Source organism: Periplaneta americana, chromosome 1, assembly GCF_040183065.1.
Source record: "Periplaneta americana isolate PAMFEO1 chromosome 1, P.americana_PAMFEO1_priV1, whole genome shotgun sequence".
In the NCBI taxonomy this organism is placed as follows: Eukaryota; Metazoa; Arthropoda; class Insecta; order Blattodea; family Blattidae; genus Periplaneta; species Periplaneta americana.
In genome coordinates, this window is record NC_091117.1 from 24,473,525 (window position 1) to 24,491,390 (window position 17,866).

At 34.9% G+C, this 17,866-nt stretch overlaps 1 protein-coding gene across 4 annotated transcripts in view; it reads right to left on the reverse strand.

The window, feature by feature from the left end:
• LOC138715569 (kinesin-like protein KLP2) overlaps positions 1 to 17,866 on the reverse strand; it is a 157,499-nt gene that overhangs the window by 112,749 nt on the left and 26,884 nt on the right. For 3 of the 4 annotated variants that reach the window (XR_011336576.1, XM_069848662.1, XM_069848842.1), the window contains exon 6: positions 3,338 to 3,444. Coding sequence is in view for 3 of the 4 variants with exons in the window: in XM_069848662.1 (XP_069704763.1) it covers positions 3,338 to 3,444 (107 nt within the window). In the remaining variant the exon portion in view is untranslated. Of the gene's footprint in view, positions 1 to 3,337; positions 3,445 to 15,765; positions 16,003 to 16,095; positions 16,246 to 17,242; positions 17,401 to 17,866 lie in introns of all 4 variants that reach the window. The other variant, XM_069848721.1, reaches the window with a different exon arrangement.

Sequence of the window (17,866 nt, forward strand, 5' to 3'; positions counted from 1 at the left end):
TCAATGTTAAAGTAGGATGGGAGGATATCTTTAAACCGACTATTGGAAAAGAGAGCCTATACATAATTAGTAATGACAATGGAGTTAGGTTAGTCAACTTTGCCACATCAAAAAATTTAATTGTCAAAAGTACAACATTCCCCCATAAGGATATACATAAATATACTTGGACTTCTCCAGATGGATTAGCACATAACCAGATAGATCACATCTTGACAGATAAACGAAGACATACTAGTATAGTAGACATTCGTACCTTCAGGGGGGCAGACTGTAATTCTGACCATTATTTGGTAATTGGAGAACTAAAAGACTATCAGCAGCCAAGCGAGTAGAGCAACAAGTTAATATTAGAAGATTCAATATTCCGAAATTAAAGGACGAGGAAACTAAGCAAAATTATCAGGTCGAAATTTCAAATAGGTTTGACGTATTAGTAAGTTCCGACGAAGTTGAGGAAAAGTTAGATGTTAGTAGCATGTGGGAAAATATTCGAGATAATATGAAATTGCAGCTGAACAGAGCATAGGTAATTATGAAACTAAGAAAAAGAAACGGTGATTTGATGAAGATTGTTGCATGGTAGTAGAAAGAAGGAAACAGGCAAAATTGAAATTCTTACAGGATCCAGTTGAGGCGAATAGAGATAATTATTTCAATAAAAGACGGGAAGCAAATCGTATGCTTAAGAATAAAAGGAGAGATTACTTGAAGGAAAAACTGAAGGAGATAGAAACAAATAGTAAAAATAAAAACATTAGAGATTAATATAAGGGCATAAAAGAATTCAAGAATGGGTATCAGGCAAGGGCAAACGTGATCAAGGATGAGAATGGTGACTTGCTTGCAGACGCTCATTCAATCCTTAACAGATGGAAAAACTATTTTGGACAACTCCTAAATATACATAGGCCAAATACAAATAATTGGGACGAAATTGAAATACAAACTGCTGAGCCATTTATACCCCAACCCACACTTTCTGAAGTCGAAATTGCGATAGAAATTCTGAAAAATTATAAGTCTCCAGGTATAGATCAAATTCCAGCAGAATTAATACAAAAGGGTGGAAACACATTATCTAAAGAAATTTATAAGCTTGTACTTGCTATTTGGGAAAAGGAGATTGTACCAGAACAATGGAAGGAGTCCATAATCGTACCTATCTTTAAGAAGGGGGACAAGACTAACTGTAGTAACTTTCGAGGAATATCACTTTTGTTAACGTCGTACAAAATTTTGTCCAATATTCTTTTAAGAAGATTAACTCCATATGTAGATGAAATTATTGGGGATCATCAGTGTGGTTTTAGGCGTAATAGATCAACTATTGACCAGATATTTTGTATTCGACAGATAATGGAGAAAAAATGGGAGTATAAGGGTACAGTGCAGCAGTTATTCATAGATTTCAAAAAGGCATATGACTCGGTTAGGATAGAAGTTTTATATAATATTCTTATTGAATTTGGTATTCCCAAGAAACTAGTTTGATTAATTGAAATGTGTCTCAGTGAAACTTACAGCAGAGTTTGTATAGGTCAGTTCCTGTCAGATGCGTTTCCAATTCACTGCGGGCTAAAGCAAGGAGATGCACTATCACCTTTACTTTTTAACTTTGCTCTAGAGTATGCCATTAGGAAAGTCCAGGATAACAGAGAGGGCTTGGAATTGAACGGGTTACATCAGCTTCTTGTCTATGCGGATGACGTGAATATGTTAGGAGAAAATCCACAAACAATTAGGGAAAACACGGGAATTTTACTGGAAGCAAGTAAAGAGATAGGTTTGGAAGTAAATCCCGAAAAGACAAAGTATATGATTATGTCTCGTGACCAGAATATAGTACGAAATGGAAATATAAACATTGGAAATTTATCTTTTGAAGAGATGGAGAAGTTCAAATATCTTGGAGCAACAGTAACAAATATAAATGATATTCGGGAGAAAATTAAACACAGAATAAATATGGGAAATGCCTGTCATTATTCGGTTGAGAAGCTTTTATCATCCAATCTGCTGTCAAAAAATCTGAAAGTTAGAATTTATAAAACAGTTATATTACCAGTTGTTCTTTATGGTTGTGAAACTTGGACTCTCACTTTGAGAGAGGAACATAGGTTAAGGGTGTTTGAGAATAAGGTGCTTAGGAAAATATTTGGGGCTAAGAGGGATGAAGTTACAGGAGAATGGAGAAAGTTACACAACACAGAACTGCATGCATTGTATTCTTCACCTGACATAATTAGGAACATTAAATCCAGACGTTTGAGATGGGCAGGGCATGTAGCACGTATGGGCGAATTCAAAAATGCATATAGAGTGTTAGTTGGGAGGCCGGAGGGAAAGAGACCTTTGGGAAGGCCGAGACGTAGATGGGAGGATAATATTAAAATGGATTTGAGGGAGGTGGGATATGATGATAGAGACTGGATTAATCTTGCTCAGGATAGGGACCAATGGCGGGCTTATGTGAGGGCGGCAATGAACCTCCAGGTTCCTTAAAAGCCAGTAAGTAAGTAAGTAGTTCCAAACAGGAGGGTTGCCAACATTGATTACGTGAATATACTGTTGGTTATCATTTAAGTATATAGGCGTTTTTAAAAGCTTTATAGTAAAAATAATGACAATTTTTTAATACTAGATACGACAGAAAAGCAAATAATAGATAAGGAAGCTTTCGCATGAGTTTCTTAATAATGCGAACATAACCACAAAATGTATATTGAGAAGTCAACACGGAGATGGAAACCTGCAGCATGACTGCGGCTGCAAAAGTAGCGCCTTGTGTGTGAACAGACTCGCAACCTCCAGTTGCAACTTTTGTAGCACTCGCGTTGCGCAGCACGAAAAGTAGCATGCAGCACGCTACTTTTGGCTTACGTGTGAACACGACACGCAACTTTTGCAGCTGCAGTGCAAAAGTAGCGATGTGTGACCGTACCTTAAGTCTGTATTTTTAAAAACTGTAAATTATATTTCAGTTCAAGAAAATGTATTGCAAAATGTCCCTACGTAACACACAAATACTGTGGCTTTAACCGCTTTCACATTATCTGGGTAACTCTTCCCAGTCATTAGCCTGGATAATCGAGAGTTTACTCCAATAGAGAAATTGAAATCGAGAAAAAATGTTGTAAATGATGGGAATGTAAAAGCAGAATTCGACTGTAATTCATTAATGTCTTTATACATGAGCTGGTCTTCTACATCACAAGTCTCTACACAATGGATGATTTTATTATGAGTAATGGTGTAGCAAATACCATCCACTTTGATACCACGAGCACACAGACAGAGTGGCTTTTCTTGAAGACAATAAAAACTGCAAAATTACCTTCTATCAGTGCTTCGGGGTATTTCCCAGTAACTAATGATGACCTCCTCATATGGGAAAAGCTTCTGGTGTTATTTTCTTCAGCACTGCATAGATTGGAGAGCTCACTAAAACGAAATACAGTACAGTCTGCTAATAAAAAATCATTATAAATTTGCTGAATTTGAAAAGGAAATGCACAAAAGTTACAGCCATAATCTGATATAATTTTTACAGTACAAAATCAGTCATTCAGGAATATTTCAACGCATGAGAAAATTTTTTTAATTCACTATTACATAATATGTAGGAAGGGAGGAAGCTTTTAAATGTACATTATACAGTAGTGTACACATCTCAAAACCTTGTTAGAAAGATGAAATTTTGCGAACTCTTTCACCATGCTTCCACCCCTCTCTTCCACAGTTCTACAACCCTGGTCTAGTTTAAAGATTATCTTATGAAGAACTAAGAGTATAAAAAATTAAACTCCTTACATAATTCGTAATTTAATCAAAATTGGATACTCTTTTTCCTTTCAAGAGCCTTTTTCGTTAAGATTTCAAGTATCGAAAAAATAAGCATGGGAAACCTGAGGTCGTTTATCCATTCCATCTATAATGACAAACGTCTATGATTCCTCTGATGACATGGAAGATGATATGTATTTCTTGTCTGTTGAAAATATGGAGTTTAAAATACATGTACGTTTATTTTCTTTACATAATTAAAAAATTAACTTTGTTACGAACATTTTACACACGAAGTCTGAGATTAGTCAAAGTTAGACTAAAGGTATTACAGCCAACATACAGCAGTACAGATAAGAGCCACAAAATGGTCCATAATTACTGTAATTGTATATATTTAGTACGAGGTTGTTCTGAGAGTAATGCTTTCTATTTATTTTCATGGAAACTACAACTGATCAGAGAGCATAATAACACAGTTAAATAGAGCAAGATTTCAGCTACATACCGTTATTTTTCCACATAGTCATCACCATTCGTTACGCATTTTTTCTAGCGATGAACAAAAGCCTGCATGCCGTGCTAGTAAAAATATAAACCAGCAGAGGCAAACCACTTTCTTACAGTTGTAAAGACAGCATCCTTGCCTGGAAAATGTTGTCAACGCAGTCCATTCTTCATAGGAAGTCTAAAGGCTCTAAATCCAGATTAAACGGTGGATGTGGCAGCACAGTCCAGCCAAATTTTGCAACGTGCTCGATGGTCGCGAAACTGGTATAGAGCCTGGCATTAACTTATTGCAAGTGAAAGGTTTTCTTCTTTGGCCTATTCTGGAAATTCGGACTATCAACTTAGCCAACATCTTCTTGTAACATTCAGTTGTGATAGTTTCTCCTGACATCCCAAAGAATCACATCCCACTTATCCCAAAGGACAGTCATTTTTGCCACTGCCTCACTGTGCTCACATCCACTGTATGGTCTCCATACCCCTTCAGCAGTGTCGATGAATGTCAATTGGTGCAATTTGTTTGGCAGTGAGGAATTCTGTTTCTTACACACCTCTATTCAGATACTATTTTGGTAGACTGCCCTGCTGCTGTCATTTGTCGCACGACAACCAAATTAACAAGACATTAGCGTGAAGGTTCAACAATTACTACAACGTCACTAACATCCTGCTCAGACATTATAGGTCAACACAAAAACATAGAAGGCATTAATTTCGGAACAATCCTCATATTAAACATTAATTTGACTAGTACATGATTAGAGTATTCTTCATATTTTATAGTTCCCTCTCTTCGATTTTTCGTCTCTGAATTTTTAGAAAACTGCTTTAAATTACATACAAAAACATGGTATTAAAGTTCGTGACTGTGACAAGAGGCTAACAGATATGCATAGGATGTAAAAAGTTCTGCAATTAAAGACTATTGGCCAGTTTTTCCAAGTAATGTTTAATTTGGCTTAACAAATGTTAAATTAACAGCTGGTTTATTTTTAACGTTTTGTTAAGATATTTTCCATTTTTCCAACATAATTTTGTTTAAAATAACCAACACTTAACTTTAACTGTCGTTAATACTATTCTAACTACTCAAAAGCAGTTGGTAATGATTTTGCATATATAAGACAACTTCTTATTGGCTGATATTATTATTTAAATTCTGTACTGTAGAGTAAGTCATGAAACACGTGTAAAATCGTAACTTGTTACAGTAGCCATGATTCATACAGTACAGAGAGTTGATAAATGAAAGTTGCATTGACTACTATTGAATAATAATAATAATAATAATAATAATAATAATAATAATAAAATTAATAATAGTTATTATTATTATTATTATTATTATTATTATTATTATTATAATAAGTATGGTTATATTTTATAATGCTAAATATGAATTTCTGTTTAGAAAAATCTCAGCATTATGACTACCAGGTGACAATAATTACATGAATGTGTATAGTCAACTGTATACAAAACCCCGAGGAGAATTCCGTATCATATAAAATTCTCTAATTCAGGTCCATGTATAATTTATATGTAATTTCGTCCTAAAGAAGCAAATGCTGCTGAAACATTTTATTATTTACTCTTTGCGTATTTTGAAGCACTATTGACATCGGCTATAGTTGAAGAGCCAGTAACATAGAATCTAGAGTTAATAGTAGCTGGTGAATTGGAACAAGTGGCCTATTTCTGTTTGTAGGATATTCAAATCTGACTTCTTATTTCTTGCCACGTTGAGATATCCACATTTCCTCAATATTAAATGGATAATAGCTCAGCATCGAAATAAGCGTCAGTACGATAATCATTTGACTTATAAAGATTATCTTCCCTACATTAATATTCCAAAATATCTTTTGAATTATATATTACCAGTCTTATGGCCGGTTTCACAAAGCTTCATTAAGGTTTTAATGATTCATTAATGTATTTACTGGTTCATTAAATCATTTTTATATCTCACCAAGCATCTTTAGCCTAACGAACCAGTAAAACTATCAATAAATTTAGTGATAGAAATTTCCGTCTTTAAATTTTTAATTATTCATTAGCTGCAATATAAAATGGCGGAACGTTTCGACGCAGAATTGTTATATCTGGAACTGCTCGAAAATTAAGAGTCAAATGGAGATAATGTTAACCATTTAAAAACCGATCATTTTGAAAATTTGAAAGACACAAAAATTCACAAAAGATACATCGTCATGAAGATCGTGGTACCGGTACTCAAAATTTTAGAAGAAACTGATCATAGGTTAGAATATCATAAAAACGGCTGTGACAAAGCTGAAACTAGTCAACTAGGTAACATACAACTGAGTTTTATTTTAAGACATGAAAGTGATTATTATAACTACATACCGGTACCTAAGAAATATTAGTAAATTAATACATAATGTGCATTCAAACATAATAAAACTTAATTGGTATATTAACTTTCATTTATTATAATTATATTAACTTATAGCTAGCGATAAGATATGTTTGCACTGGCTTTAAAACAGAAGCGAAAGAGCTGGATTCTTGGAATTTATAACTGTTTTCTTTCCGATGGAAATTTAATTTTCCAGCAGGATAATCACCCCGTGCACACCGCCATAAACGTTCAAAGACGGTTCACGGAATAGCATGAAAAAGAGGAGGATTGACAAATATCGAGACATCCCACCTCAAAATCCAGATCAGTTCTGGGATCAAGTTCTGGCTACCTGGAAAGATTTCGCTAAGGACCAGAACTATTTCTGCGATCTGGTGGACTCAATGCCCCGAAAATGCCAGGCAGTGATAGACGCCGGTGGCATGTGGACAATGTATTAGATCCACATGTGTATTTCTTTTATTTTTCTTTAATTTGTTTGTTTATCTTTGTTTTATTTCGGGAAGAAAATTGATCTCCCAAGAGTTTTTTAAATTCTCCTAGTGAAGCCAGAGTAGCGAAATAATTCATTCCATTACACAAAATTAAAAAAATGAAGGAAGGTAAGATGTATAAAAATTAGTTACGTTAATAAAAAAAAAGCCAACGCCGAGAATCGAACACGGGTCCCTAGAATGGCAAACCAACTCGCTACTGACTGCTCCATCGGATATTCGTGACGTAACTATTGCGACGCGGCACATATAGCTGCTAGGCTTGAAGTCTACGGAGACAGTGCACATATAAACGTACTCTTGTATATATTTTAATGTTCAGTATTAGTTTATGTTTCATTTGGACTGATTTACTGAAGCTTGGTGAAACCGGCCCTTACTCTAAACATTCCTCAAAGAGAAACATAACATGTTATTTTCACAAATTTTGTCTGAACAGCTGTGGTGTTATCCGCCATGTTTAACTGTTTGTTAAATGAGTTAACGGCCTAAAATCCTACATTTAAAGTTAACAAACGGTTAAGAATCTGTTAAGCCAAACTGGTGTTGAACAAATGGAAAAACTGTATTTAACAAACTGTTGAAGGTTTAACAGTCTAACATTACTTGGATAAACCGGCCATATATTTTTTTAATGTGGAAGATTGAAACAAATTTTGTTTGTGGATTTTATTGCACCACAGAAATTTGCAGGGACATATATTTTAATTTATCTGCTACACAAGTAACTAACTTTTGATTAAAATATATGATGTTCATTAAGTTACTGGTAAAATCGCAACATTTGCACATAAAGACACTAGGAGCTTTCACACTTTTATGATGCAACTATTTTCAAGAAACGAACTGCATACAATTCAGCTTATTGACACCTGTCACATAATCAGTTTATTTTACAGTACTGTACTTTGTAAACTAAACAGCTTACTGACTGGGAATTAGTATTAAAAAAAAAACTTGTATTATTTACGATTTAAAAGTTTATCAGAATAAGTTTCCTGGACTCATTCTATACACAGTTCTAAATTTTGAAACATCAAGAAATTCTGTTCAGCCTCAGTCAATCTTCATTCAAAAGTTCAGGAAGTAGTAATATACAGAAATACTTACTTACATGGATATTGTTACCTCCGTAACAATGTCCTCAACTTTATTTTTATGTTTAGTTCCAATGGGTAGTACTTTAAGAACACAGTTGGTTGTGTATTTTTGTACACCTTACCGTGGACTCCTTCACCTATTTTCTTGCAGTCTGACCAAAAACTGAAACAGATAAATACATAGCATAGTACATTATTTTATATAAGAGGACAATTTACAAAATCGGCAGAAAATCTCCTAATGCAAGACACATGTTATAATAACTTTGTAGACTGTTATTGCAAAAGAAATTCATTTTGTATCTGGGAGGATATGCATCTTCAAAAGCAACCAGATCTTCTTGTTTACAAAGGTGAAGAAGCCTAAGGTATTGGTCATCCATTGGCTGCGTACACAAAACAAAGCTCTATTACACACTGAACAATAAAACTGTTGAGCTCATGTCAAACCAAACTTGGAAATTCAATAAATAATAAATATAAATGATTTATAGCTCTTAAACAGACAGGAAAAAAAAAAGAAAGAAAAGTAAAGCTAAGTCTTCAACTCATAACCTCTCATTTACTACGCAGCTACATTACCTCTAGACCAGACGTGGGCATTTAAAGAAATGCGCCGTACTACTCTGATTGCAGCAACACGCATCACCTGTTAACGTAATACTCAGCAGTGGATCGCGTGAAGTATTGAAACACGGAACGTTAAGTAATTACGCAGGACAAAATGATACACAGTTTTCTACAAATGTTATTTCTATGAATAATGACAATGAAAGAAAACAAATTTTCCAAAACAAATACAAATTATTTTACAAAAAGCTGAAACATAACTGTATTTCTAATTTAAACAATTACTGTAAAAACCTTATAAAATGATATAAAACATACAATTCCACAACAGTTAAAAAGTAATGCCATAATCTGAACCTATTTGTTTTGAAAGGGCATCAGTCACTAATTTGCATCCTTTGAAAATAAAATTAAGAAACTAAGGAAAAATAGATTAACAAAATATCAAGCACATTACTAAGAAACAGAAAAACAACAATTAGGCTATTTTTTTTAATTCTTACTGTAGTTCTTTGTTGTTTTTATCAATTTACGTCAATTGACTCATGCCCTTAAAAGAAAGGATTCGTTTATTCTTCTTCGTCACGTAAATCAGCAAGTGTTTCGAAATTTGGAGTTATGTCAGACATTGCAATTGTGAGCTGATAGAATAAATTTTCGTCTGAAATGCGTGATCTTGATTTGGATTTTACAATGGCCAACTGAGAAAAAAACTGTTCACAAATAAAGGTTGAACCAAACATAGAAGCAATTTTCATAACAAAACTTCGAAGATGTGAATATTTTACCTTGCAAAGTTGTTTAAGCTTATATACATCTAAACCAGCCATATTTGCGCACTTGCACTTGGGATTTCGTGGCCAGACACGCTAACCATTACTCCACAGGTGTGGACTATTATTATAAAAAATAGAATAAACAAAATTGTTCCATTAAAACGAGTCTTTTCATAATGTCACTCAACGTCCTAGTAAAATTTTGTAGCATAATAAGCACGTAACGCTTTCACCTTCTTCGCAACAAAAGAATTCATTTTCCCATTCTTTGTGGAAATAATATTTTTGGACTCTTTTACTTCAGGAGCTTCCTTAGAGAGCGACATTTTTTTAGTGAAATCCACTGCTGACTGCCAATGCTCAACCGGTCGGACAGGTACCCCAGGTAGGGGTGTGGAGGGAGGGAGATCACGTCCTTGTGTTCGACTCCGTTCGACATTTATTACTGATGCCCACGTCTGCTCTAGACCATGGATTCCATGCAACAGTATTATTATTTGAAACAATGACAACAAATTATTGGAACTCTGCCATTGCACGAGAAATTCATTCACATGTAAACCTAAGCTCTCACAAAATCAACTTAAACCTTCCAAACAGGACTTAGCAAATTGCAGATGGTCTTCTTCTTCTTCTTTCTTTTTTTTTTTTTTTGCCTAAGATGACACATGGTATATTTTGTGTCAGATCTCATCACACAAGTACAAATATTCTCATACACATTATCTCTCTCCATCCCACCTGTCTCTGTCATATTATGTAATAACATTAAAAAAATAAGAAAGAGAATTACCAATAATATTTCTCCTGCACTTGGCGGTGTACATGTAAGTTGGAACATTATACAAATGAAGATTACATGGGAAGAACGAGGTAAGTCACTTTTTTTGCGAAATTCAGATATTGCATTCATTGCATTCCCCAAGACCTAATTTATCATTCCATAGCAAGTACATGTTGAAAATGAGCTTAGTCACTTGTAAAATTTATATTAAGAAAACAGTGTACAGGAAAAGAATGAGGTAAGTCATTTCAAATACTAACAAGAATGAGTAAGTCAATGCAGTGATTTCTGTATTGACGTGTTATTAGTTACTGCAGTGTGTACCTGCAACAATGAACTAGTAGCATTGTTGGCATTTCTGCTAACAGAATATCATTGCTGATAAAGTTAATTTAGTTTTAAAAATTAGTTCATCAGATTCAGATGGCTAAATACCGACACACCTAAGAAGAAAGTCTAAATCATACGAAAGAATTGAAAATGTAAACAAGAAATTAAGAGCATAGAGTCACGAACCACGCAAAGATTTTTTTACGACGCTTTATCAACATCTTAGGTTATTTAGCGTCTGAATGAGATGAAGGTGATAATGCCGGTGAAGTGAGTCCGGGGTCCAGCACCAAAAGTTACCCAGCATTTGCTCATATTGGGTTGAGGGAAAATGCCAGAAAAACCTCAACGAGGTAAATTGCCCCGACCAGGAATCAAACCTGGGTCACCTGGTTTCGGGGCCAGACACGCTAACCGTTACCCACAGGTGTGGACACGCGAAGATTGCATGTGTAAACGATACAAGTGTTACACAGTGATTACTGAAGATGAAAGATTTGCTTCAATAAAGGATTTCAACCTTTGTAATTATGGAATGAACAAAGTTCTTATCTTACAGGGTTATTAACTATGTTGCCCATTAAAAAGAGATGTGAAGATGAAGCTAAGTTGTGCGACTTTTCTTTCCACTATAAAGTTCGCTCAAAAAGGGATGACCTAACTGAAGAAATTCCAGTGTAATCAGCGTAAGAAGTAATCACAGCAGATGATTATTGAAAATAATAAGATTACGAACACTATTATTAATTTTATAAACAAATAAAATTTTTATGTCTTCTTTTCAATCTCAGATCTGCTATCTACAGTATTTATCCGAATATAGGCCAAACTTTTTATTACTTTTTTTTTTTTGCACCTTAAAATCAGATACGAGTAGGACTAATATGCAGGCATGAATGATGTAAACATCCAACAAGATTTCAAGAAGTGCTGTATAACAAACAACCTTGATAGGTGTGAAGATGATATTCTTTGGGACAATGACAATGTTTCAGACTCCTGAAAGGAGGAAAAGGACAGAGGATGAGTGAATACGTGTGTACATATTTTGTTTCTCTGTTCTTTACAGCCAACTTGTAGTGAATTATAAAAATTAATTTTGCATAAAATCAATGGTTGGGTGTAATTTAGTCTCTTCATATAATTCATTTGATATCTATTTCACTATCATATCAATACATCATTGAGGGGTTAAGTAGGGGGCTGAAATTACCTTTTTTCCCAAAAATTAACCTAAAAATGTAGGTGCGGCTTATATTCGGGTAAATATGGTATTTCGAAAGAGAAATATAATGATCAACAACTTAAGAAATTTGTAGGACCAGAGCAGTGGCGTGCATTCTGGGTAGGCTAGGTCTGCTGCGCCTACCCAGACAGACAGGAAGAAATTGATTAAATTTGTATTTAAAAGTAATACTGTTAATTTAAGAAAGTCTGCAGAGTCCTTAACTAATTTCAGCAAACTTTGGCTTGGCATCCTATTTTCATTTCCTTTTGGCTGGTACTGTACATCGCATTTGAATTATTGTCCGCTGTGTGCGCGCCCTCGCGTCATCTTTCGTCACTGGAGAGTTGGGCTCCCGGGGCCACAGCCTACCCGGCCTGCAGTGAGCGTAGTGTTTCCCTTCATAGTCAGTACATTAGAACAGCTGGCTGGAGTTTGAGACCAAATTTCTTCTAAATGTGTTATCAAAGATCTTTGCATACACTGACATTCTGTACAACATTCTTCAAACGAAGCATTTGGATATTCTGTATTGTGTAGAAAAGGTTAATGAAACAAAACGTATTGTTCTACATGAGAGAGACAGATTTGATGCATTATGGAGTGATGTTTGTAATGAAGTCGAATGTGAAGAAGTGCAGCGAAAAAGAAAATGCCTGGAAAATGATGTCATAAAATACAGGAGAATATTTTTTGAAATAATAGACAATGTGACAAACCATATTACAGATAGGTTTGGAAATCTCCCTCAGTTGGAATTTATTTCATTGCTTGATCCAACGAAATTTCAGTCTTATAAATTAAATTTTCCTAATTCCGCCCTGGATGCGCTGAATGTAAAGTACAGTACAATGTTTGACATAGTCCGTCTAAAAATGAATTGACAGTCCTATATTCAATGGAGGAGTTTCGTGGAAAATACCCTCATGAACTGGTAACACATTTAAAATCAAAACAACTCCACACAGCATTTGTCGAATTGTACAAATTGACCCTACTGGTTTTGACCATACCAAGCACATCTGCAACTGCTGAGAGGTCATTTTCTGCCCTTAAGCGGATTAAATCATTTCAAAGATCAACTCAAGGGCAAGAAAGATTGAGCAGTCTAGCCTTGATGTCCATTGAGAAGAAAAAGCTGAAAGAAATCCGAAAATCCCCTACATTCCACAGCGATGTCATTGAGGAGTTTTCTAAAAAGGAACGCAGAATGGAGTTCACCTTCAAGTAAATAAGGTATGATTTATTTAATTACTAATTTATTTTATCATTAGTTTCCGAAGGTTTCTGTTTTCTTACCCTCCTTCTGGCTGCTGCTCTGGTTTGATGTCAGAACTCACTAAAATTATATCAAATATCAAATTATCAATATGTTCGAGATAGTGTAAGTTGTATACCTATGTAGCATGCAAACATGAAGAGCCTACCCTAATGCAATAGGATCCGCACGCCACTGGACCAGAGGCACAACAGTATTAGTCTCTTCTTCCAAGGAAGACATAAATCAATATGTTTGAAGTACATCAGGTTGAAAAATAATAATGTTTGCTTATCCAAATTTCGTGTATACTGAAGTCACGAATTCATATGTCTGAAGGTCATCAAGCTCAAAATGTAAGGCTCACTGTAGTTTAAATGTAGGCTGCAGCATTCACAATGGTCCAGTGTTAAGCAAAGTCCATCAACAAAACACCATGCATAGGCTATCCCAGAACATGTCACAACACTTTCTTAGCAGATTGCGTCACTTTGAATTTTTCTTTACTGAGGATGCAGCATATTTCCATTCCATAGAAGTCTACTTTGTTTCGGGTGTGTAGTGGTACGCCCAGGACTCATAACCAGTGACAATTCCTTACATAAAGTTATGTCCTTTTGCAGTGTAATGCCTTAAGTGGTCCAGGCATGACATCATTCGCTGCCCCTTGGGGTCTGTCAGGTTCTTAGGCACCCAGCAGGCACTAACTTTATGAAATTTAATGTGTCATGCAGGATAATGTACACCGCATCATATGAAATGTTGAACTGCTGAGATAAGGTTCGCAGCTGGATCTGCCAGTCATTCAAAATTTCTGCTTCAATGCCTGTGACACTCCGCTCGGTTGCAGCTGTTAACGGCCTCCTGGAATGTGGCAAATCACAAAGGTTCTCACAGCTGACTGCGAAGAATGTGCACCACCTAGAGATGTTGCTATGGTCCATACAGTCTACCCCATACACGCCACACATGTCCCTGTGAATTTCACTTGGGTTATGTCCTCTAGCCCACAAAAATCGAACAACATTTTGCTCCTCTTCACAAGTTGACAATAGTAACATGTGTGCCATCTTTGTTGCACTTCACGCTTCTCTCGCTAGAGTTGCACATGCAAAACAAATTGTTTCTATAGTGAAAACTTCAACCTATATCTTCGTGAAATGTCAACATCCCAGCCGCAATACCAATGCAAGAAAAAATTATTGTGCGTTATTTTCTGATCTCCACCCTCGTGATTTGAAGTAATTTGCATGATATGTATTATCAAGTTTTGTACATCTCAACTCATTGAATTGTTTATGCTTTTAAATTGAATTAACTCACTTGTTATGTATCATATATTATAGCTCAACTGACGAATAATCGTTTAGGTTTGTAAATTTAATAATCTGAATGCTATGTACTATATATTTTTAATAGAGCCACCACTCCAGCTCAGTTGGCAGACTTGCTGGCCTGCTGGCTTGGCTTGGATCACCCCCATTTGGTCTGATTGGCTTATTTCTTCAAAGATTGTCCTCAGTCATGGGGCAGATGCTGGGTGGTCTATGGAAAGTCTTCAGCCTCACTTCATCCCCGTTTGGTCTGATTACCAGGTTGGGTTTTTTCGAGGTTTTCCCCAATCATAAGGCAAATGCCAGGTAATCTGTGGCGAATCCTTGGCCTCACATCTCACTACATATCGCCAAAACATTGTAATGTTGTAAAATTTTGACTTGTTCCACATCTTAAAGCTTCAATGCTAATGTAAGATCTATGGAATACAATAAATGAAATGAAATGAAAAAATGGCGAATAATACGTAACATTACTGAATGAAAAAGCTGAAGTCGATGAAGCAAAGGAAAATGATAAGCTCTTGAATATAAAGACACAGTTCAAATGTGGCAAAACGCAAATTTACGACACACTTAAAAAAGATAAAATAATAAATTTAATGACTGGCTGCAAGGAAACTGTCAAATTGAAAGGAAGCGAAAGATAATCAGCACCAGAAAGAAGAAATCAACGAGGTAGTGTGGGAGTGGTATACCAATGCAAGAACAAAAAACATCCATATATCCAGTTTTACGCTATAAAATGTAGTTCTGGCAGCAGCCAAATCTCTTGGATCAGTTTAAAACATCAATAGGATGACTGGACAGTTTTAAGAAGAGAAATAATATTATGTGGAATGAAGTTTGTGATGAGTCTAAGGAAGTACAATACAATTTATGCAAGATTTGGGCTGTTTTCTAAAATATGGAAATTTGTCCAATTCGTAAAAAATTCAGTCCCTTGCAATTCTGCTTTGAACAAGTTTTACTGTACTGTATAAGCAGTTAAGTTAAGTTCTGAAATACTGAGTGCATTTTCTTAACTTTCAAACACCCACTAAGAAGTATTTTAAATCATTTCCACTTATCATTGTAACCTACTCACAAGTGGGACCATTGATACATTTCACAAATGACAAACTCCATTTTCATTTCACACAATTTGCCTAACACCAAAAAAAGAAAAGAAAAAATTACATAAAAGTTGAGTGTGTTTACTACTGCACGTACCTGTATGGAATATGAGATTTTCTCTCCACTAAAGCTGTAATGACACGACCAATTGTGAGAAGTGACTGATTAATACTGCCTGCTTCACGGGCTTTCTTATCCATAGCTCCTGACTGACCTATGTTCTCACTTCCAGCCAGGTCAACAAGGTTTAACTGTCCGGTTTTCTGACGTTCTTCACCTTCCAGTAATTCTTCTTTCATGTCCACAACAATCGAAAATATCGCGTGAGATTTGCTGTTAAAAGATAATGACAAAATTTATTAATTCCTTACCTTGAACATCTTGTGTCATACACGAGTAGGTACGAAATATAAAACAAGTGTTTACCTGGATTCTTTATTCAACAATGTGGAAGCTTTATGTCTCTTCAGACAACCTCTTTGTAGAATTGCATACGCTTCATTTGCACTACAGACAGTTTCGGTTTTCAGACAGCGAACAACAACTGCGTCCTTATTAGTAGATTTCTCATCGAGTCTGAAAGATACATACAATTGATTTTTATTAGCCTCTATTTAATCTAAATGAGTGAAGAAGCAATGGTGAATTATTTAGATGAGGTGTAGATAGGAATTTTTCCATTGCTGTTAATAAAAAACGAAATCACCAACATTTCCAAGATTGGTTCTACTGAGTAAAAAGACAAAACATTACCACAGTTCAAAGAAACCAGTCAGTGGCAGGCCTGTACTTGTTCTCAGGTATTATGATTATGTTTACCCCTCATAATAGATCTAGTTTCCTTCAGTTTTCATTATTGTACTGGGTCAAGTATGTGAGTTGTGTCATGAACTCATGAGGTACAGCACAGAAAAACGCATTTTTATTTTAAACAATTGTGCAAAAACAATCTTCATGGAGAAGTGTTTACGAAAATTCAGTCAATTTCTCGATTCTTCTGTGCTGTATACAGACTCGTAAAAAAATTTAACGAGACAGGCTCAGTTCAAAATAAGAAGCCTCAATTGAATAAACAGGTTTCAACAGAGGAAAAATTAGACATAACATGTTTTCGATTAGAACAAAGCCCTCGAAAATCTTTGTGGAAGAAGGGATGTTCAAAACCTCCGCTCAACACACCCCTCAATTGTTGAAGTTAAAATTATACAAAACAAATTTGAATAAGAGATGTGTTTAATCTTATCATATTTTTTTGATGGCTTCATATTATTTTTATATTTAAAAGTTCCTTTCATTCTCTTCTTATCTATTATGGTATATATTTTCACAAATATTATTACCACAAAATCCTAGTGTTCCCTTATAGAATGCAATTCCCATCAGTACATAGCTTATAGTAATAATGTTTTAGGAAAAATAAGTTTTGAGTGGTTTGTTCTATTTTTCAAGACAAATGTAATGTTAGATAAACAATAAATTACAATATTAACTAATTTATACATAATAATAATAATAATAATAATAATAATAATAATGATAATATTTATTAAAGTGTATAAAAATCACACTAAACCTGATTTTTGTCTTATCATTTAAAGAAGATAGTAAATCAATTATTTCTTCACTGTAGACTTCAAAGAATATCACTCTGACTGTGTGTTCAACTTGCTGAATTCCGACTTCATCAAAGAGATTGCTCAGTGTTCGAGGAATGATGCCAGACAGAGGATCCTGAAAAATTACAAACAAAATTTACACAGGTTTTTAAGAAAAATCAGAACTAAGTTCCAATTAGGAGTGCAAAACTGGCAGTACATAGTTCGTTTGAAAATCAATTTCTATCACTAGGTTTAACTGAGGTCCTACATGAAAGAAATTATCTCTAAACTCGTTCTGTACTTGGATGAGGCTTGTTTCCACATCCATGGCTTTCTAAATTCTCAAATTTGATATGCAGTCCCAAAAACCTGACCACATCTAAACTGCTTCTCCATAATTCAAATCGGGCGTACAGTGTGCCATTTGCAGTGAGGGGGGATGAGATTATTTTTTAAAGAAAACTCTTAATATTAGTATGAATGTGACAATTATTTTCTACCTATTTTTAGCAATTTATTATTATCATTATTATTACTACTACCCTAGATCATATATAAAACAGATCAGCTACGCTCTCAGTAATTTTGGCAACAAGTGG